This window comes from Chaetura pelagica, unplaced genomic scaffold (assembly GCF_000747805.2).
Source record: "Chaetura pelagica isolate M959 unplaced genomic scaffold, ChaPel_1.0 scaffold433, whole genome shotgun sequence".
Taxonomy (NCBI): Eukaryota; Metazoa; Chordata; class Aves; order Apodiformes; family Apodidae; genus Chaetura; species Chaetura pelagica.
In genome coordinates, this window is record NW_009952574.1 from 2,517,805 (window position 1) to 2,540,213 (window position 22,409).

Below are 22,409 nucleotides of genomic sequence, written 5' to 3' on the forward strand. Positions count from 1 at the left end.
GCTGCTGGCAGGGAGGTGCAGGCAGATGTTCCCCCTGCTCATGCCCAGCTGTGCCATGGCCTCACTTGTTTTTTGCCTTTCTCCCCCTTTGTTTGAAATTTGGGATCTGGCATTCTTTGGTGGGGTTTCTGCATTTGATAGTAGTGCAAATGTTTTATGTTTGATGAATAACCTCCCCCACTCTTTTTCCAACTTGTTTTTTCTTCTAGTGCTCACAATATATATACATGCTTGAACAGTCACCTGGATCTGATTAAGAAATCTTTGCCTGTGGGTTTCCTCACTGTTGATTTACATGTTTGGCCAGATTTCCATGGTAACAGATCTCCCTTAACAGATCTGACACTAAAGGGCATGGTAAGAAACAGCCTGTCTTTGCAAAAAGGTCAATACAGGGTAAAAAAGAAAAAAAGGGAAAAAAAGGAAAAACAGTTTGGATGGAGCTTTTTTCAATTTTGAGTGTACTCCTCCTTAGCTATGTAAACTATCCCATAGGATTTGGGTTTCTTGTTTCATGTCAAAGTATGCTAATGTTTCAGTAGAAAACCAGAGATTGTTGTAGTTGAGCTATCCCTACAGCCACTTTTCTAAAAATCTGAGGAGTGTTGTATGTGTCCCAGTATCTTGCCTAGGAATCCCACATCAGAGCAGCACTTGCTGTTGTTAGCTCACCTGTCTGCTGAATTTTGTATCTGTTGCAATGAATTTCAGCACAAATTTGGGTATGCCTCTCTGAGAAAGGAATGAAATATTATGAGGAGAGATTGCTTGATTAAACATACGGAGTAAATGTGCTGTATTAGAGTTGTTGGGTAGTAAATTTCAACAGAAACTGAAAAACTCCTCTGCTTATTGTTAAAAATGCTCCCATGACTGGAAATACAACCACGGTGCTTCATACATCTTTGTTGAAAGGTAAACCTGATCTGATTCTGGGTTGTGGTTTTAAGATTGCTACTTTTGGAACTTCTGTACAAAGAAATTTTCAGTGCGTTGCAATATGGGAGCAGAAAGAGCAGCTTTTGGAAAGTCACCAGAGGACTCTGCTAGGGAGATTTTCAACCTATTTTTAAAAGTTTGGGTGTTTCTCTTCACTGAACTTGATGGTGGTAGATCAGCTGGGTCTGACAAGCCAGGATGTTACTGTGCAGAATTTTAACAAGATTATCTTAAGGGTAACATTTGATGATATCAAGATGCCTGGTGATTAATGCAAAAATTTCCTTCAAAATGGCATATGGTCCTTGAAGGGAACATCTCAAGGTACCAGCACCAAAATTTGCTGTATTTGAGGCTGAAGTAGCACAGGGTTGCTGTAAGCACTGCAACACATTTTAAACCACAAATGAGAAAAACATAAAAAAAAATAAATGGCTTATATATTTTTGGGTCCTACTGATACCTGTATTATTTTATGAAAGAATTAGATGCTGAAAGAATCAGAATTTCCTTGGTATGATGGCTGTTTGCAGGTATTGGTAATAGCAACAGATTTTTTGATTTGCTGATATTAATCCAGAGTAACTACAGTGCAGTATTGATTTATGTTAGAGTAAAGGAGGTTAAGATATAGTCTTTAATTATTAATTGTGTCTAAGTGTTAGGGTGCTTGGAAGGGAGGGGGAGAAATGCTTTTAAAAAGTTATTTTTATGTAATAGCATTTTCATATTATTACATTAAATACATTCACGAGCAGTATCTGAGTCATAACATAAAACTGTCAGAGTTGATCTATCTCTAATCCCATACAACATGCTGTTCCTTCTTTATTTCTTTGCAAGGGCAAGAACAATTTATGTGGTTCTTCCCCAGATCAGGAATAACATGTTTAACATAACATTATGTGTACACCTCACAAAAGCAGGGCTCAGAATTAGCACTTAAAACTTGTTACAACAAGAAACCATAGAAAATAATAGCACTTGACTTTGGCTGGATTTGTACCTTTTCTTTTTGATCTTTGCACAGGTTGTTGGACTGACATTGTCTCGGGGTCTGGATGAACTTGCCCTTATCTACTTGGCCACAATTCAAGCCATTGCTGTAAGCCATTTATAGTGCATAAATGAATAAATGAATTGTCTTGTGTTCTGTGGCAGACTGATCATGCCCTCCTGCTAAACAGATTTCTAATAATAGATGAAAATCACTTAATGGGCTTCTTAAAGGAGCAAGATATTGTTTACCTACACTGGTGACTATTCGTGACTGTAGGATAATCAGCAGGCTGTGGAGAAAATGTTTCCCTAAAATGTTTTCTTTGATGGCAATTTTTTAAATGGAGCTTTTGCCTCTAGTGCAGATATGAGCAAAGAGGCTGCAACTATGTGGGGCAGTGTTCATTCACATCATGGGCTGTCTAAAGGGAAGCTGAGAGAGTGGAAAAAAAACACACTTTGGCAATTGTATGAAGAAACTTGCACTCCCCTAAAATACCTCCGCCTCAGATTGTTCCTAAATCCATGGATTTTCTCTGCTTGCCTGTTAGATGAGTCAGAACCCTGTACCACAGCGAGTCAGAGCGGGGCTGTGATTCAGTCCCTAGTGCTATGGACCCAACAGACCAGCCCAGTTTCTCCCTTGGTTTCTCTGCTGCAAGGGAAGCAGATGCCTCCGGTGCAGCTTTTCCAGCCCAAGGCTGTGTCTGTAGAGAAGACAGGGAAGCCATCTCTATGGAAATGCCCTCCATGTTTGCTAACATGCAGAGATGGGTAGTTTTACAGGAATACTTTCCTTTCTGCCCTCATTTTCTCTGCAACTCAGGATTTCCAGTTCACAAGAAGTTCTATTTTGAAGTGAAAACCTGGGTTAAAGAAGTTGTTTTGAAACCCTGGTGCAGGGTATAGTCAATGGGGCGTGCTATCCCTGGGCATTTGGTGACCCAAATCAGCATTCCTTTGACAACTTTGTTGTGATCTATATTAAAAAAAAAAAAAGTTTCTTAAACTTGAGGTGTTTTTGCAAAACATTAACATTTTGATGAATTGTGGAGTTTTCCTGACAAAACTTTGTTCAGCTGGAAAACTTCCAAGCTCCTCTCCTGGTTAAACAACAACTTTGCTAGGCTGGGTCAGCCATCTGGGATAGAGGGTGGGTGGCTGCTGTAGATTTACTGCAAATTGTACATCTTATGTGTTAACCCTCCCTCTTCAGCAAATAACAAGAACTTAACCCCAGCCTGGAATTCATTGTTGGGAGTTTTGATCCTTTCTAAGATGAATGTAGCTCAGTTATACCTGATGCTTCAGTATAATCCCACCATTTAAATAAGAATGTCTAGGAGAGTTTAGACAATGCCAGGCACTGATACTGCCCCCTGAAAGAAACTTTCCAGTATGGAACAGGTGCTCCATTATTATGTCGTGTTAACGAAGTGGAAATGTTCTCTGCTGGAAATCCTGGGAAAGTCACCTATTATCTCATTATATGACACAACTCAAATTTTATTGTAAGATCCAAACACTGTGCTGACCACTGAATTCAGCATCTGTGTATCCTTTTGATAGCTAATTGCACTGATTGTGCCATTCAATATAAAAAGGCCATATGTAGTTTTTATTGAAAGTTAATGGAAATTCATTTTTCTTAAAACACTATTGAAACAGTAACTAAAAAGTAGACAGAGTAGACTTGGTTTTGACTTGATATATTTACTCCTAGTGTGATACCCAGGACATTTAATTTTCCTCCCATGTTCTGTCATGCCCAATTTTAGCTTCACTTTTGTTGAAGGAAACAGTTCTTGTTCAGGACAGCCTCAATCCTGTATCATTCACTGTCTTCAGTGGGTGCAAGATAGACTTTAAACCCAAGTAAAAATCTTGTAAAAACTGTGGGACTGCCCACAGAATGTTAATCTCTAGTTTTCTTTTGAGCAGGAGACGCTTTTTTTCTTTTTAGATAAAATTTGCATTTGAAGCCCCTCAATTTGCATTTTCACCAATCCAGGATTAAATTAGCCCCCCCCCCAAGTGAAGTCTGGCTTTAATTTAAATTGCTATGTGAATACAGTTTTCCAGGCAGGTAAACACAAAATAATTTTCACAGCATGTTCTTTCTGAGGGTCTTTGACATGTGTATGTTGTCAGAGAAGTTGTTAATAAATTTGAACTTCAGGAGCAGTGCAAGAGAATATCCTTTAAGCTATTCATTGCAAAATGCAACGCAACAGTTCAACTGATGAGAACATGGTCAGAGATATAATTGTGGCCGTCAAGCCCATTCTGAGGAGACAGACTCTTTTTGGAGCAGTTTATTTTTCCATAATTAAAACTGTGGCTGTGTAATTTGGAAATTGTCCCTCTGTGTCAGGAGCAGTGCAAGAGAATATCCTTTAAGCTATTCATTGCAAAATGCAACGCAACAGTTCAACTGATGAGAACACGGTCAGAGATATAATTGTGGCCGTCAAGCCCATTCATTCTGAGGAGACAGACTCTTTTTGGAGCAGTTTATTTTTCCATAATTAAAACTGTGGCTGTGTAATTTGGAAATTGTCCCTCTGTGTCAATAGGGAAGCGATGGATTTAAGCAGCTGCTGTTGCGGCTGCGAAAGTTCCTCATAACCGCTTGCCTGACAACCCAAAATATACTTGAAGGTCTATCCAGAATGGTGCCAGTCATTCATGGTGAATGTCTCCAGTCTGATGAAACTCTGCTAGCTTCAATTTTCAGCAGTTTTCACTTGAAGAGGCGTTTATTGCAGGCTGCAGACATCTTAGTGAACTTGAGCAGACCAGGGAGAAAACTTCAATGAGGGTTTGCGGAAACTTTCACCAGGTTGTGTTTTCTGAGGAATCTACCTACAAAGAGGGCAATATTTTGGCTTGAATTTGGCATTTTGTCAAGTCAGAGCTTCAAAATTAACTTCCAGGGTATTTTAAAGAGCTGGGAATGATTTCTAGACAAATGGTTTGTCAAAGAAATGGGTAATGTTCTTGTGAGAGGAAGGAGGGAGAAGGTTGACTTCAGCGAGTAGTTGGAGGCAAGCAAAGCAAAGCAAACAGAAAGAGAACAGATTTTGGTTTTTGGATGGCAAAGCCTTTGCTTTCATCATTCGTGAAGCAGAACACTCAGCTGTTCTAATTTGAGTTTCTCAGAACAGAGAGTATAACTGAAAAGTTTTAAAATATGCCTACATTTTAGATGTTTCAGTTAATCCAGACATAAAATGGAACGTTTTATTTTGCATAGGGCAAAGGCCAAGAGAAATAGTTAAGCCAATACAAAATTCTTCAGGTTTTCCTTTTTGCTGAAAAGACAGAAAACACATGGTTTTATTTGCTGCTTTTTATTTTCTTCTGTTTTGGTGGGGATGTCTTTGCCATGTAGGTTCTAGTACTGGATTTGGAAATGCTTTCCATACTCTTCTGTGCTTGTTGGCAAACACCTGCTTATCACTGCAGTCAGTTTTTTCTGGTGCCTGTTTCTGTCTCTTCTCATAATCCTTGTCTTCACCCTTGATGGTACTTCCCCTACGCCCCATTTCCCTGTGTTACTCTATACTGGTGTGTCTTTACTTTTTTAGCCAGTCCCAGGATGGTTAGTGCATTGTGCTGTATATTTGATGTTTCTAATTCTTAATTAAGATCTCTGCTCCTGGCTGGAAACTAATAGAGACCCTGCAGGTCTGTTCCCTGCCCTCAGGTTATTGGTGGGGACAGTGAGTAGTATAATTCTTTTTAGCAAACTGTGCTATTAAGATCTGTTCCTGGGGCTGTTTTCCTCTGCTCATCTGTTGCTTTTTTGTTTTTGCCCCCTTTTTGAAGTTAGGAACAAGACATATTTTGGAAACTATGCAGGCTGCAGGGCATGATATCAACACGCTGTTTCTGTGCGGTGGGCTGAGCAAGAACCCTCTCTTTGTGCAGATGCATGCTGACATTACTGGTAAGTTAGAGGAAGTCTGGGGAAAGAAGTGTAAACTACTTTATTTTAGGTGGTTAAATACTTTGTCTTTGGAAAAATAAATACTTTCTTTATATAGAACTGTATTTTGCTGGTTGGCCAAAAAGTGTGTAATGAAATGTTACTTCCTGCAAGACTGGATTTCCTGAAATTTAAAGACTTTTGAATTAACAGAGAGATGTGGTGCAAACAAAGCTCCATACTTCATATTGTTAGAAAACAGACTTCAGGAGAAACCTCCAGCATGATCTCCAGTCTGTAGATCTTAGACTTACAGGTCTTTAAAGAAAACGTGATAGGATAAATACTAAAACTTCGTATGGAATTTTAAAAACCAATGTGTATAAATTACATGTCAGAGATGTTTCTCACTGTCAGATTTTAAAAAAATATTCAAACTGTTCTGTAGAAATTATTCCATTAAGTCAGATTGCAATAAGTTAATTACATGAGAATAATGACCTGTACACTTGTGAGCATGGTTTGCATCAGGTGTCTTTTACTAAAACCTCTGTTATCTTCATCCTGTTTGAATTCTCTTGGACTTCTGGCCCTTCTTGCTTATGCTGGACATTCTATCCATTATAACGAACAATTCTTTTCTGAATTACTTCCATGTCTGTATCATTAATGCAGTTTTGGGGACAACTGCTGGATCCTGGCTCCTGCATGGTGTCCCATTTGATTTTGTAGAATTTAAGTGGGTGGAAGGTCCTGGGTATGTGGTTCATTACAAAAGGACTAGGCTTACATGGTGTCTTTTGTCTCCCTTTAACATGTGTGTGTTGTACATCTTGGCACACCTGTGAGTCAGTTCAAAATACTTAAAAAATGTAGAAAATATAACAAAATTAAAGGGCTTCAGGGAAATTTTGGATGATGTGTGTTTTGGGTATATTTCAAATTAAGAGCAGTTGAGCTGACATAAATAAATTTTAAGGCTCAGTTTTGGGGCAGTTGGTCTGGAGATCTTGCCCTAACATCAAACCCCACTTCATAACCTCGATGGAGGAGGAGAGATGAAAATACATTTTATATACTTACCTGAGATGGAAACAGAAATGGAAAAGCAAAAAAATAGTGCTTATTTACCTTAAAATTCACTAAATACATTCTAGTCAGTGTAGTGCTTTCTGTTTATGAAAAATGATGTTGTCAAGTGTGTGCCTTTCCTTGTAGAACCGGGATGTTTTAGGTGAATTTCAGCTATGTGTGGAGCTGGGGGGCTGGGTCACGATATGCACAATAAAAGATCTGTGAAAAGGTATTCTGATTAAAATGTAATCAGAAGTTCTTTGACTGTAACTAATGGCCAAGTACAATTCAGTACAAAAAGGCCTTTTTGCAGTCTGGAGTTCTCCCCCATTTGTAAAATCAGTGACTGACAAGGGATGTCAGAGTTCATCGAACTGAAATGCTCTCGGTTGTATTGAACTCATTAGAGCCTATCAGATAAAATAACTAACATTCCAGGATCAATCCCCCATTCTTTCCTGAAAAGAAAAAAATCTGAATATATTATTGTTAGCTGCAAATGCCCATGACTCAGCCACGCAGACATCTAATGGATAATTTTGCAGGCCACTTAAAAAGTATCTTGATCTTTTTTGTTTGCCTGGTAAGAATTCTGTATTCACTTGGATGATGCAGGAAATGTGCAGTAAATTTTAGAGCAGCTGAAAAATGCTGGCAAAGAGCTGTGTAGATGTAAACTTGAGGTTTAGATTTTCTGTCCCAAGTTGACCCAAGTTCTGAGTCTATCTGAACCAGAGGAATGCTCAGGTGACTAAGCCTACACTGATGGTTTTAAGGCAGATTTGTTTGGAAATTAAGGAAATTGTTATCAGTTATTGCTTCTTATATTAATAATTTTATTTCCATTGGTGAAAAGTTTGTATTTGTCTTTTCCTCTGTAGTTGTTCATGGCTCACTTTAGATCTTCTTCCAAATGTCAGCTCCTTCTGATCTTACAGCTGGCTCTCAGGAGCAGCATTTTTTGAGGCATAACATCACCGAGACTATGCACAGAAGGAAGCCCTCCTCCCTCCTCTGTGTTTGCATCATCATCCACTGAATGAAATTATCTCACTAATGGAAATTTAGACACATGCCAAATACTGTTGGAATATTAAAATTTTTGGCTTAGTGAGGATAAGCATCCAAAGTGCAGCTAGAAAAGTATTTGGACTTAGGCTAGTGGGTTTTTTTATATTTTTAAGGTGAATTAAGAACATACGGCAATTTTTATTTATCAGTATTTTTCCGTCTTTTATTACATGAGTAATAAAGGTCTTAGAAAACTTGGTGTGAAACAAGGGAAATATATTTTCATGATAGTATCCGTGGGTGATGAAACAATAATTTTTAATTCTATTTCAGAATGTATATTGAATTTGTTTGTTAGTTTTTCCAGTGTTTTAATCTTGGTTTTTAATATCTTGCACAATTTGAAAGACAAGATTTTTCTTACTATTTCATACATAGCTTGTGAAAGTTACTAGTCATATTTTCATGTCTTCCAGCAAAAACAGACTGACTTTGTTGGCTATATATTTAAAAACAAACACAAACAATTTTATTTATTTATATTTTTTTTCTTGTTGCAAAAGAAACAAAAAGGAAACCACCCTTTTTTCCCCTTGAGGTCAACTTTTAACAGGCATGTAGGTTTAGAGGGTGTGGGTAAGAACAGGTTTATACCAAGCCCTTTGAGAGAAATAGCCAGTGTCAGAGCTTTGGGGGCTTGTGCTTTGTGTGCTTTATGCCCTGCATTATTATTTTGTTGAAGTTGTTGTATTCAAATTCTGCATTTTTCTTGGAGCCTGGAACCACAGAGCAGAGAGATTTACATAACCTACAGTAGACTGTAGCTCTGAATGGAGTTGTGAACATGGTTTTCAAGTTTTTTTTAAAATTACTTATTTATTTTTAATTTTGTCGTTAATTATTTATTTCTTTATTTCTAGGCAAGCCTGTTGTCCTGTCCAAAGAAGTGGAGTCTGTTTTGGTGGGTGCTGCTATTCTTGGAGCTTGTGCTTCTGGGGATTTTGCCTCTATACAGGTATGCAGTACCTGATTTTTACTTTTTTTTTTCAGTTTTAATGTGTTTTACACTTTAACATTTGACACTTGCACAGACTTTATCTCAAGTGCAAAAATTTGTACCTTCTGCACAAGCAGACCAGAGCCAGCATCGCTTTCTCTCCACCCTCTCTTTAACTCCATAATGTTTTTGAGGTGTGTTGAAGATTCATTTGGCTTTTGACTGTAGGGCCATGCAGATAGAAGCTGCTCCCTATGAAGTTAGGTCATGTAATTTTGCAGACAAAAAAAAAGGCAATTTGGTGAGGCTCTGATCATGCAAGAGAGCACACTTTCATCTCAGCTGTATTTGTTCTATTTGCCTTCATACTGAGGAATGTTAAACATACGAAACAATACAGCACTATTTATGCAGTAAAAAATTACACACCTTTACCTCTTGTCTTGCCCACAGTGAACACAGAATTATGAGTGGAACTTCATGTTTATTCATGTTAATTCAGTCCATTTACAGCTGTAAAAGTAGAAGTAAGGCTTTTATGTTCAGTGGATCAGCCAAAGCCTGACTTAGCTGCATTTATAGGAACAACAGCAGTGAACAGAAACCCAAAGAAGTCTCTGAATGCCCCAAATCGTATCTGTTTTCCCACCTGGGAATTCCCCTAGGGTAAGACATGTCCTCTCCTCCTGCTACACAAGGACACTAAACAGTACACTGCATCCACTTGGACACAGTTGTTTCTCAGGATGGTCCCTGGGTACATTTCTCTTTATAACATCAGGCACAGAGTATTTGTAGATGAAATTTTGCAAAAAAACCAACTTCTCTGAATGTGTTTTCTTAATTGGGAGGTCAGTTTCTCAACCTAGTTAAATTGGTGCAGTTTCACTGGAATCAATAAACAGCTCAATATAAGCTGAGGAACTGGGCCATGTTTGGCATTTTTCCATGTGTGATGTTTCCAAATGTGAATATTCTGCAGTGCAGTGTGAGTTAACAGGAAGATCAGTTTCCTTTCATAAGAATTTTTCCATTAAAATTAACCCCATTGCAACAAGCATAGTACAATACATATATATAAATGTCTGTATTTATTAATTCTAGTCCTTGTAAGAACTTATTTTGATAAATGTAATTTCTGTAGCAACTTTTGGTGACAGGTCTTTATATTTAGTTCTTACTCTTCTGTCAGTGTTCTGCCTTCAAATATATAGATATTTCATTTCAAGTTTAAGATGTTTTCTACTACTGTGCAATAACTAAACATCTCAAAACTGCTTTTAACTCTGTTTTCATAACCACTAGAAAAATATAATGCTGTGAAATTTTCTGTGATGTGCTTTCATATAATTTTGGTGTATTCACTTACCTTTAGCTTATATAAAAAATAGTTCAGAAGCATATTCAATAATGTCAGAACAGATATGTGTATTTTATATATATGTACATATGTTAGTCTGCAGAGCACACTCCTTCAGGAATCTTTTTCAGTGAATCTAGATCCTTTGAACCAACCATGCCACAGACTTTTTAATTGAAACAGTTTTTGGTGTTTAACTGTTAGGATATGTCAGGAGGTACCTGCCTCTTTGGCTGTGGGAATGCTTTTTGGCTTAACTACAGTGCAGGTTCTGTGTGTCTTCCTGCAGTTAACTCCTCCTAAGGGCTTAATGTGGCTGTGGGGAGCTGGACTTCATGAGGCCTTATGCTCCCCATTTCTGCTTGAATCAAGTAAGTTAACACCAGAACATAAAGAAAAGGAATAAATACCAGTTGCAGTCCAGTTGCTCAGCACTGCATAAGGAATCTGGTTTCCCAAACACAGCCTCTGTCTTTTCCAGTGCTCCAGCAGCTGTTTGTGTAAGGTCTGGTTCCAAGGGCTTGGCTTGTCAGCAGGAGAGTTTCCTTGTGTTTCACTAAGTTACAGGTCAAGCCCATGTGCTTCCCTGGGATAGCTCTGAAACAGAAAAGGGGAAAGCAGGTTGGAAACTACTGCTATGATACATCCCACTGGGCACTGGTAGCATGTTTCTTTCCATCATACTGCCTGTGGTGATCAGTGGGAGCCAGGAGAGGCCCTGAATCCTGTCTAAGATGCCACAACAGCCCTGCAATGTGAAGAAACCACCCGACAAGTGTTCTGGCTTAGTGTGCTCAGCAGATTGCCATGAAAGAGGTGCCATCTATGGCAACACTGGTTGTACCAGGCAGTAAATAGGTAGAAATATTTTTAAAATAATTCAGATACATGGGCTTAAGAAACAAGGAACTGAAAAAAATATCTTAGTGGGGGCAGGGAGGCATAAATGCCTGTCTGGCATGGCAGTTCAGTAGCCTTCTCTTATGTTTATTTTTGTGACACATCTTCCAAAACAAACCTTTCTTAGAGGTGCTGCTGCAAACATTCAGCATTGTTGTAATCTTTGCAAATTGTAGAGGTTATTACCTGTCCTCTAATAGATGGTTTGTGCTTAATTACTGTGCTTTGCAAAGCTCTTTGTTTCCTCAGTCTAATAGTAAAGGAGAAAAGTGTGGGGTTTTTACCAATAACCTCTTTCCTTATGTTTGTTTTTTTGAAGGGGAATTTTTACTGTGTTTGTCCCGGGGACTGGTCACAGTTCTCAGAATGATTTTTGGACATTTCCACTCAGTGTCAAAACTCAGAATGCTTAAAAGCTTTTTGGTTTTCATGGGTTGGCTGTTCTCCATTTTCTAAAATGCAGGCATCTTTAGGACAGCTTGGAAAGCTTGGTGCTTTCTGTCAATGTGGGGGTTTGAGCATGGGGCAGGCAAGTCAGGGACACTGCTCCAGCAGGCTCCGCTTCGCTCAGAAAGCCTGGACACAGAAGGATCCTCAAAATCTACCAGGGCAGTTCTTTTCAGTAGAGGCAAAAAAAGATGGGTCATTGTCCTGGTTTTGACAGTCACATGAGGAGGACCTAAAGCTGTGGTAATGTTATATACTGATCAGAGTTGGGCTTTGTTTAGCATAATGGTTAAGAAATGCATTGGAATGGGATGGTATTTCCTTAGGGGTAAGCGCTCTGGTGGATGCTGTCACTCTCACACTCCTGTACTGTTCTGGGGCATGCAATCATTGGGATACCAAAATTGGGAATTATCTGCTTCAGACATACCTTGAAGGATGATTATTCCAAGATCATATAACTTAGCTAGTTATCACTGTTTGATGAACCTAGTCACAAGTGTATGTGAGACACTTCACTTTTTTGGGCAGTTGGTCATGATGGCTGGGACACTGGAGAGCTTTTCCTCTGTCCTTTGCTATCTCTAAATAAGTGTCTTCTCACAACAAAGAGGCAAGCACCAATGAACTTCCTGTCTCTTTTCCCTTACTACACTACAGCAATGACTTTGTGCAGGAGCAGCATTTTATCCTTTATATCTTTTAATTCAAATTTTATTAAAATGTAATGAAATTCAACAAGGGCAAGTGTAGAGTCTTGCATCTGGGAAAGAATAGCCCCATGTACCAGTATGGGTTGGGGACTGACCTGTTGGAGAGCAGTGTAGGGGAAAGAGACCTGCGGATCCTGGTGGACAGGAGGATGACCATGAGCCAGCAATGTGCCCTTGTGGCCAAGAAAGCAAATGGCATCCTAGGGTGTATTAGAAGGGGTGTGGTTAGAAGGTCCAGAGAGGTTCTCCTCCCCCTCTATTCTTCCCTGGTGAGGCCGCATCTGGAATATTGTGTCCAATTCTGAGCCCCTCAGTTCAGGAAGGACAGGGAGCTGCTGGAAAGAGTCCAGCACAGAGCCACAAAGATGATTAAGGGAGTGGAACATCTCCCTTACGAGAAAAGGCTGAGGTCTCTTTAGCTTGGACAAGAAGAGACTGAGGGGTGACCTCATCAATGTTTATAAATACATAAAGGTTGAGTGTCAGGAGGATGGAGCCAGGCTCTTAGAGATGTCCAATGACAGGACAAGGGGCAACGGGTGCAAGATGGAGCTTGGTTTTGAGGGACTTGTGGAGTAAATGTTTTCATGCTTTCTATTGACCACATCTCTACTTGTACAAAAATTCTTAGTACACTGAGCCTTTAAAAGAAGCACTGGAAGTGAAGGTAATTGCAAAATTTGTAACCATACAGGTTAATTTGCTAGATTCTACTGTGGTTTTAAAAACTCAAGCCCCTTGAATTTAATCTTTAGGTAATTCTATCAAGGAAGGATTTATAACATCCATCTCTCATGCCTGGTCACCATATGTTACTGCTTCAAAGAACGCTGACTTCCCTATTTTCCTCTTCATTTACTCTCCCTGCATTTTTCTCCTCTGTGGTAAAAAGGAATTAAAACAATTGGTCTATCCAAAATGAAAGAAGAATGTGCAGTGCTTCCCCGTTTCATCTTTTGGTTGTTTAGTCTCCAGAATCTTTGGAAAGGGCAGAAAATCTTCTGATTTTCTTCTTGCAATTTGGGGTATCTTTTCATTTGCCTCTGCAAATGCTGTAATTTTGTTCTGTTTAGTTTTCTTTTTTCTTTTAGTTTCATTGTGTCTTAATTGTGGTGGCTGTGAGATATAACACAGCCTGGCTGGGTGACAAAAGAGAGTGCTGGGTAAAACAGTATGACATAAGGATTTCTGAAATACACACTGTATTTTGGGGTTCTGGATTTTTGAAATATGTGCTGTGTTGAATGAAATAACCTTACCATTGCTGGCTTAGATGGGTCAATTTATTGGTTCTAGACATTCTTTTCATGCTGAGCAGCAGGATCCTGATTTTCTGTGTGACCATTTCTGTAGTAAAAATAGTTTCCGGTTTAGCAAGCCAGCAATTCCTTCTCAGTAAAAATGTTCAATAAATAAATGTCAAAGTTTCCAGTATATCCTCGTTACTCTGCCTCACTTGTATGTAATTGAAAATGGGAAGAAGGTGCTGTTTGATTTGGCAGCCACCCAGTTCTTTATTTTTTGGATAACCTACTCTTTGGGACAAAGCTGTACACCAGGGAACAGGATTATTGCCTTATAAAATCCTGCAGCCCACTGACTATTCCTTAATTGCATATTAGAGCAATTAATAAATTTACCTGTATGAAACCAGAGTACCAGATTTATTTTGGATTTGCTGTCTTAACGTGGGCCATTGTTACTGGCTGATATGGAAGAGAAGAAACTTAGTATGATTTAGTATAATACTTTGTACTGGTTAATTTCTGTAATCGGCTGTCTGGCATAATTTTTGGTGTAAAACATTAGATAGAAATTAGAATCCTCATGACTACAAGATTTTTCAGGCATAAGGTTGACTTTTAAGGGAAGTGTCATCTTTTTTTCATTTTGGTTGTTATGCAGGTTGGTGGTACATCCTGCAAAAAATGTGTCAAAGAATCACAGAGTGGTTTGGGCTGGAAGGGACCTTAAAGATCATGTAGTTCTATAAAGTGGATTGAAGGTACATAAAAATTAGCCAGATTCTATAGAAGGAGGTGTTAGGTAATTACCTAATGTGGAATAGCTGAATTATGTAGCAGCAGTAGCAGCTGAGTAAGTGAAGTAGCCCTCAGGTCCAGTTTACATCCCTGGAAGCAGCCATAGAAGCTATGTGGATCAAGGTCACCTGGCTCACCCTCAAGATAGGCAGAGAGTTCATGACTGTGAAGGAGCTACACTGCAGACAGGGGACTGGAGTTATGAGGGTGCAGGGGAAATTATTCACTTACAACTCTACTTAAGGAACTCAAAAGAGTTTTTTTGCAGTCCTTGATTGTCCTTAATTTAATGGGCATCTCTCAGTTGTGTAAGTCGTTGGGTGTTACAGCATCAAGGATAAAAATCAAATAAAAAAACCAACAGACAACACAAGTTAAGGAAGGAAGAACATGTGATATTCAGTGTATTTGCCTCCTAACAGTGAACAGGTCATAGAGGAGCATGATTATAAAGAAGTTCTCTAGTGTAACAGTTCCTCCTCAACTTCAGTAATGGACCCACCAGGGAGTGTGGGTAGACAACATTTCATAAGAACACTCATAAAAAGTACTGGGCCCTGTTCAATATTTCTGCTGGCTCAACTGGAGGGGCTTAAGCTGTTTCCATTTCTGAACCAGATAGTCTCTGGTGTCATTTTGCTCCACTTATTTCAATGGACGTGTGTCACAGTTTGACTCAGGTCCGACAACAATGCTCTCGATCCCCTCCCCCTCCCACCCAGGTAGGGAAGGAGAGAGAGAAAAAGAGAGAGACTTGGCTGGATTGAAAACTAAACTACACAGCTTTAATTAAAACACTAATGAATCATACAAGAAAATATATACAATTATATACAGATATATTCAGGTATGGGCAAAAACCTCTCACCTCCCCCCACCCCAGCAACTCCCACAGCACTTCCCTGAACTGGGAAGAGTCCCAAGGAATCCCGGAGCTGCTGCTGGAGAAAGCAGAGAGTTATGGGGGTCAGGAGATCTCGAGCCTAAGGGTCGACGGTGATGGATGAACAGAGTCCTCCCCGGACACCGGCCATGGATGGAAGAGAAGGGAAGAAGAAGGAGGAAGGAAGTTGTCTTCTGTGATCTCTGACCTTCCTCTGAGCTTACGTAGATATATGGAATGGAATATCTTTGGCCAATTTTGCTGTCCATCTAACTTAGCCTCCTACGGGGCGGTCACAGATCTCCCCATAGTGTCTGAGCCAGCAGAGTGCAGGTGCAGCCTTGAAGCCTCAGTAGTTAGAAAAGCATTCCACTGTCTTATCAGCCTAGCAGAACACACTGTTGCTAGTTACAAGAAAGCTTACTGAAGGAAAAAAAAATCAGTAAAAAGAAAAATTGGCTTCATCCTGGCTCAAACCAGGACAACGTGCTTCAGTTGATGGGCTGATCCTCACTTCCAAAGCGTTACCTGACAGGTCATGGATTGAAATTAATTCCAAGCGTCTCGTTGATTTCCATATTTTCAAAAGCAAGAATCAAGTGAAAGATCAGGGAGGGGATGGGTTTTTTCCTTAGAAATGGTAATAACTTAGGAAATCAAAAGAGGAAATAAAATTACTTCTCCCTGTTGAGTTAGGGAAAGTTGCCTTTTCTCATCTCATTAAAAATTCAAAGCACTCTTGTTTTTGAGCAGGCTGAATTAGTAATTAAGTGCTATAATCAACTTGTGTAAACATGAAGGAGAGCAGCAGATTAATCATTTCATTGGCTTGCCTTACACAATTAATGCATCTTTTAGTAAAGGCCTTCCTGCCATGTTGGGACCTTTTTTTTCCTCCTTAATCAGAGGATTTTGGAAAGGCAGAGGAAGGAGATGGGTGTTCACAGGCACTGTGCTGTACAGAAGGTGTGTGGAGGTGCTGTGATCCAGTCTTCCATTGCTTCAAAAGCTCCAGTTTAGTACCTGTACAGTTTGAGCCCAAGGTTTAGTGGAAACCCATCTTTGGGCAAAGCTGGGTAACAGCTTTTTCTTTTCTGAGTACCTTGTTGGCTGGATATAGATTCTTCATCTAAGAGGTTTTTAGAAAGTTTCTTCCTGGATGCATATGTCATCAGTCTCAATTGATGGGACATGCGCTCCATAGAAAGAAAGAGACTTTACGTTCCAGTTCATAGCTTCTCTACCTGCTGTTAGAGACAGCAGTGAAAAGAGCTGAATCTTCACAGTCCATTTGTTTGTTGTTCTCTCACCTCTGGCAGCAAAGTTACCAAGGGATGGCATGATTTTCATGATGAGGATTCCACTGCTTGCTGAGAACCAGACTGTTGTCCACATAAGCAGCTGTCTGATGCCTGTGGTGTGTGTTTGCAGCTAACCAGGCCTGGACTCAAAGCTGTCCTTTGGCAGGAGGGCAACTCTATCCCTTTACCTCTGTCCCTGGTGTTTTGACACTGTAATGCATCTTTGCCTAATTGAAAGGTTGGGGTTTTTTCTTGCATAATAAAGCTAGATTCAATATGGCATGCATGAAACCACCAAGATACTGGCAATGCCTCTGGCTTTTGTATAGAGTCAGCTGCCTTCTTACCAGAAATCTTTAGAGAAATATAGATGAGAGAGAAAAATTAGAAGGCAGTGATTTGATGGCCACTGTCCAGTTCCTTGTGGCCCTGTGTTTATGGTACAAAGAGTGCCTTTTTAGTTGCATATTTTGGCTTTACTGTCAGAAGTCTCTGCAGTAAGGGTAAAAAGCAGATGAATCACAACTCCTCTTTTGCCCTAAGGATGATACTTCTGTATTAAAGCTGAGAAATATAAATGCTTGTCTGTCTCTGCCAAGCACAGAATGAGCTTTCAATCAGTTTGCAAGTGTGATTTTTTTATTATTTTTTTTTCCTTCTTAGCCTGCAATAAACATACAGCAGCATTTCTACTTTCTTTCAGCTGACCTCAGTGGACAGCATTTCCATATGGTTGGAAATCCTTTCTTGGTGGGAGTTAAATCACACAAGCACCATCATTTAGAGAGTCAAACAGCTGAGATGTGACTGTAGCTGATATCACGATGCTTTCACAAAAGTGCTAAGAAAAATACCCTCTGTCTTGTTGCTGTTTACTGACATGTGATCCTGGTTGACATCTGTTGCCCTTCTCATTTGAGGACTGTTTGCTTTACTAACTTTAACATTTCCACATTGCTATGCTGTTGAAGTGCAGATACACAAATCTCCTTGGAGTCCCCAAGGTCCTTTTATGAGAAGCAGAGCTGCCATCATTTGATATCATCCTGCTGGCTGCCTTTTATATAGAAATGGAGAGAAAAAAAACCTCTGTAGCTGTTAAATGTTCTTAGTGGAGTGCAATGTCTAATGCTATATGTTGTCATCCATTTGATGTATTATCAGATCAGTACATGCTGTACAGTAGTGTTTGCTTCATTGTCACATCAGATGATTTGTAGTCAGTTTATATCACTTGAAATTATTACAGGTAAAAACTTGTCTAAGAAAATGTCAAAGTTTGTTGTAGCAGATCATATAACTACTGAAATGACAGATGATCTTAGTCCATAATCATAATGCAGGATTCTCAGCTAATGTAGATCAGTGTTGCTCCAGGATTTCAGAGGAGTGACACCAGTTTACTCCAGTGCCCTGAACCAATCAATCTCTTAGGTACATCATCTAACTTGGAAGTAGGCAAGAAGCTCAGCTGAAGACAAGCAGGACTGCCCATGTGCTGAAGTACTTGACTGGATCAGAGCCCAGACAGGAACCTGACACAGTTCACTGGTAGATGATACATCTTGAAGTGATAAAGGCTGTTCCAGCTCTTGCAATTGGTTCATATTATTACCCATTCAGAAACAAGTTGTGGATGCTATAGGTATCAGGATACAAAAGTGATGTCTTTTGTTAAGTGCTGTCCTTTTGTGGAAACCTTGTATGTTCCATTTTAAATGTTATCTAGTACACAAGTGTTCAGATTTGGAATATCTCAGTAACTCTTTAATGACAAGGGAAGGCAGCTGCATGAGGTCAGTGGAATGTACCATTTGCATTAGCTGAGTGTTTGGCACAGTACTAATGCTGGAGGCAACAATCCCAGAAATCCAGTACTTAAGTATGTGATCATATTATTTTTCTAAAAGTAGGTATTTTAATAAAATAGCACACCAATGAAATTAAATTAAACATGGCCTTTTCCTTGGCCATTGGTGGAAGGAATGGGTCACTGTGCTGGTTTGTCAGTGTGACTTACCTGTTTATTAATTCTGCCTGAGAGTGGTGGTGAATATTGTATTACTTATTTTTCACATTTCTGAGGATGAAAAGGTAATAAAGACCTCTCTGAAGCTCGAGTGAGCAAAGAAATCTATTGAATCCTCTCCCTCTGCTGAAGGTGCAGCTGCCTTGTGCACTGGCACAGCTCCATTCACTTCACTCGAGCTCTGGACCTTGTGTGCATATACCTCATGCCCGTGCTGAAGCACACACAGGTTTGCAAGCACAGTCTCTCCAGTCTGTAGGCTCAACATGGATATCATCAGGCCTTCTAGCTTTTAATGAACTCCCATCAGCTGATGTTGGCAAAGAATAAGATTTAGTGTTTTGTTCATCTGCAGAAGTTGAGACTCTTATTATGGTATTGGTATATATAATGGTATTTTTCTCATCTGTCAGTAAGCCCAAGACCTGGCAAGTAGGAGAAAATATGCTGCCTAGAATAGGTCAGGTTCTGCTTCTGGGTGTTTTTGTAGCAAACCATGAAATGACCATGGTGGAGTTGGCCTAAGGAGATGTTCAATTAGTTGATTTTTTTTTTTTCAAACAGACCAAGATCAACTTGTAGAAGTTTAATAATATTACAACCTTACAGTTTTTCTACCTTCCTGGCCCTATCCTTTCTTGAGGAGAACCATAAATATGAGAAAACCATAAATGTGTCTTTATAATAGATAGATAGTTTGTTTAAAATGTGCTGTGATTGTCTCCTTTCTATTTTAAGGACAGATTTTACTCACATACTCAGAGACATAGCTGAAGTCATTTGGACCTTGGACTCCCCTTCTGTCCAGGCCATTTAGGCAAGGAAAAGTGTGATAGCAATATTTTACAGGAAGGATGAGTACAAAGGAGGATACCATGGATCCTTCGTAACTGTCTGCAGCCAGTAAGGTCCTTCTCAGAGCGTGTCTTGCTTAAATGATGTTTAAGATGTCAAACAAGTTAAAGTCTTTCTGCCCTCACCTCTTCAATAGCTGAGCAGAACAACCTTCAAGTCATGCACTGGAGAATTGGAAACTCAATCTGGCTACACTGTGAGATTAATTTTCCATCTGGGATTTGCACTCTTGCTATGTCAGCGCGGGGATCAGACAGCTCTGCGGCAAAGCACAAGCGTGGAGAGTCCCAGTGCTGGCTGGCTGAAATGCTTGAGGTTTTTTCACAAAGACATTTTTTGAAGGACATTATGATCACTTAGTTGTGGGATATGATGACAGCAGTTTGTACCACCAGGACATACTTTTGCACCCTATATTTGAAGAAGTTTTATAACTTGTACATGTACTAAGTTGTCCTTTCTTCTAAAGGTGTCTAGAGGGGTTTGTTTCACGAAGTTGGCTCTACCTGTAGATAGACTGTTTATTGTCTGGGCATTTCCAATCAATTTCATTTTATTGTGATTAACAGTAAAGACATTTTTCTTTTTTCTCTTTCATATAATCATGGATCTGCAATGGTAGAGGAGAGATCCCGTGACCTTTATTAGTTTCATTAGCAATAGCAGCAGTTGCTTTATTAGAATTGGAATTCATGTCTCATTCTCCTTTCTTTGTTCAGCTAAGTTATAGGTCCTTGTTTCCTTGCTTTCTTAGATACAGACATGTAACAACCATTCCCAACCCTTGCTTTCTTCTTGTTTAGAAGCAACTTTTCACACCCAGTGTGCTTAAACATTTCTGAGGCACAGTTTGATACTAGAAATTGAACTGTGACATGCAAAGAGAGTCCATATGGAATCACTTCTTGGCTCTGTTCTGTTTGTATTGGGACAAGTGTCCACATAATGATCAGCAAGCCCGTAATTGTCACTCTTGAGGGAAATACAGGCAGAAAGGCTTACCACAAAGTGGACATGGAAAATCGCAAGTTGCAGATTTTTGCTCAAAGATATTCCTCCAGATGAGGGTTGAAAAACACTAGGACACAAATAAGGAGAAGCACTGTGCCCATATCTTGCTGTGCCTTTTAAGTGTGTATAAGCAGCAAAAGTGAGCTGGATTGTCATCTTTTACAAGTGTGGTTTTCAGCTAAAAATAATTTATAGGGGACTAGATGTGTAGTACTCCTAGGGGTGTCATTCCCCTGAGCATTTCTAAACTTCATCACATAAATATATTTTGACCCATGTAAGGGCCTGTTTATGTGAGCACCTGCTGTAAGATGCTGTTTTCTACAGAGCTTCCAGATAATCTTTTACCAGGTAGAAATTGTAGGGAGGAGTGTGGGTGTGGAAGCTCTGATGGGTCAACATAGTGTGGCCATGCATTCCATGCTGAGCAGAGGGAGGAAGGTTAGGTCTTACCATGTCACTTCTTTTGGAGCTCTGGAAGAATAGGGGACTCTCCAAGGGAAAACACTATGGAAAACAAACCAATTTCGAATCAATACTTTCTCCTCTGAAGAATCTCTCCACAACAAGAGCATGTGTGGAGAGCTGCACCATTCCCCAGCTCAACTTTTTCCCAAAATTTTGGGTGGAGGGTGATAATGTGTCACATTTGGAAGGTCGCTTCATGACCCAGTCCTTTAGCTCAGAACTGAGTTAAACACCTTGGATACATTCAGCAAAATACTGCTGTCAGACTGCTTTTGCTTTAAAAAACATCTGGTAAGGCTTCATTTTTGCCTGGTTTTCCCAGACTAATGTCTTTCTATCTGTTGTAATGAAATCACTGTTTTCTGTTAACTTTTAAGTAGTTTAGATACCAAATCCTGTATTGTTAGACACTCCAGTGGTGGAGTGTCTTTGAGCAGATAAATGGGATATGTGTTAGCCTCTAGGTTGGAAGCTGGCACTTAGCTTAGGTGCAAGAGATGAGTAATGGACCTAAAGATGCTAAGCTGTTTGAAGCCCCTTTGATAAATGGGGTCGTTTTGTGATGAGCTATCCTCACTTTCTGTGACTGGTCGGTATAAAAGCTTTGTATATACAAGCACATTACTCATTATTTACTGCTTGTGGTTGTAAGGTTGTTTAATTTTGCAACAGTTCCATCTAAGGGATGATTCTTGCATTGCATGAAAGGGAGTCTGAGCAAGCTTTGCTTTTCATTTGCTTTGTGCAGCTTTGGTCCTGTGGGAACACTGGATAGCCAGCACATTTTCCGTAAGACGAATTGCCAGACTTGTGGCTCTCTGGACATGGAAGTTCCACTCATCCCAGACAAAAAACATAGGACTGGCATGGAAAGAGGATAAAAGAAACATGAGAAAGAAGTGTGAGAGAGAATGGGCCTTTTCTTTTTTGGCACTAAATCCTTGGTATCCCCACCATCTCCCTCTCCCTAATCCTATGCTGATTTTCTTTCTTCTTGTATTCTTGCCACCTTATTGTTCATGCCTCTATTTTTTCCTCACTTTTTCTTTTTTGATTCTTCTTTTCTTGCCTATTTCATCTTACTCCTTTTCTTCTGTTTCTCTTTCTCTGCTCTTTCACAGTTTCTTAACTGCATCCTCAGGGATGTCTTGTGGCTCATTCAGCGCTGCTCCCTCAGGTCTACTTTCAAGGCTCGTAGGACTTCAGTAGAGTGTTGTGGTGTAGCCTCTGTTCTATGGGTACAGCACATGCACACAGCACTGACTGGGCTGTGCCAGTGTTCTTGGACTGGCAGAGGAAAGATTTATGATGGCATTGATCACAGTGCTAAAATAAACTGCTCCCCCTTAGCCAGAGGAATATGAGTCTGTCAGTGCCAGTGCTCTATACACAACATGAAGGACACTGGCTGAGGAAGCCATCTGCCTAGGTTAGCTGTTAGCTGTTCAA

General features: G+C 39.7%; 1 protein-coding gene across 2 annotated transcripts in view; it reads left to right on the plus strand.

Annotated features, from left to right (window-relative positions):
• FGGY (FGGY carbohydrate kinase domain containing) overlaps positions 1–22,409 on the plus strand; it is a 123,184-nt gene that overhangs the window by 85,482 nt on the left and 15,293 nt on the right. For both annotated transcript variants that reach the window (XM_009993577.1, XM_009993576.1), the window contains 4 exons: positions 210–357; positions 1,970–2,044; positions 5,770–5,890; positions 8,875–8,969. In XM_009993577.1, the coding sequence (XP_009991879.1) occupies positions 210–357; positions 1,970–2,044; positions 5,770–5,890; positions 8,875–8,969 (439 nt within the window). The remainder of the gene's footprint in view (positions 1–209; positions 358–1,969; positions 2,045–5,769; positions 5,891–8,874; positions 8,970–22,409) is intronic.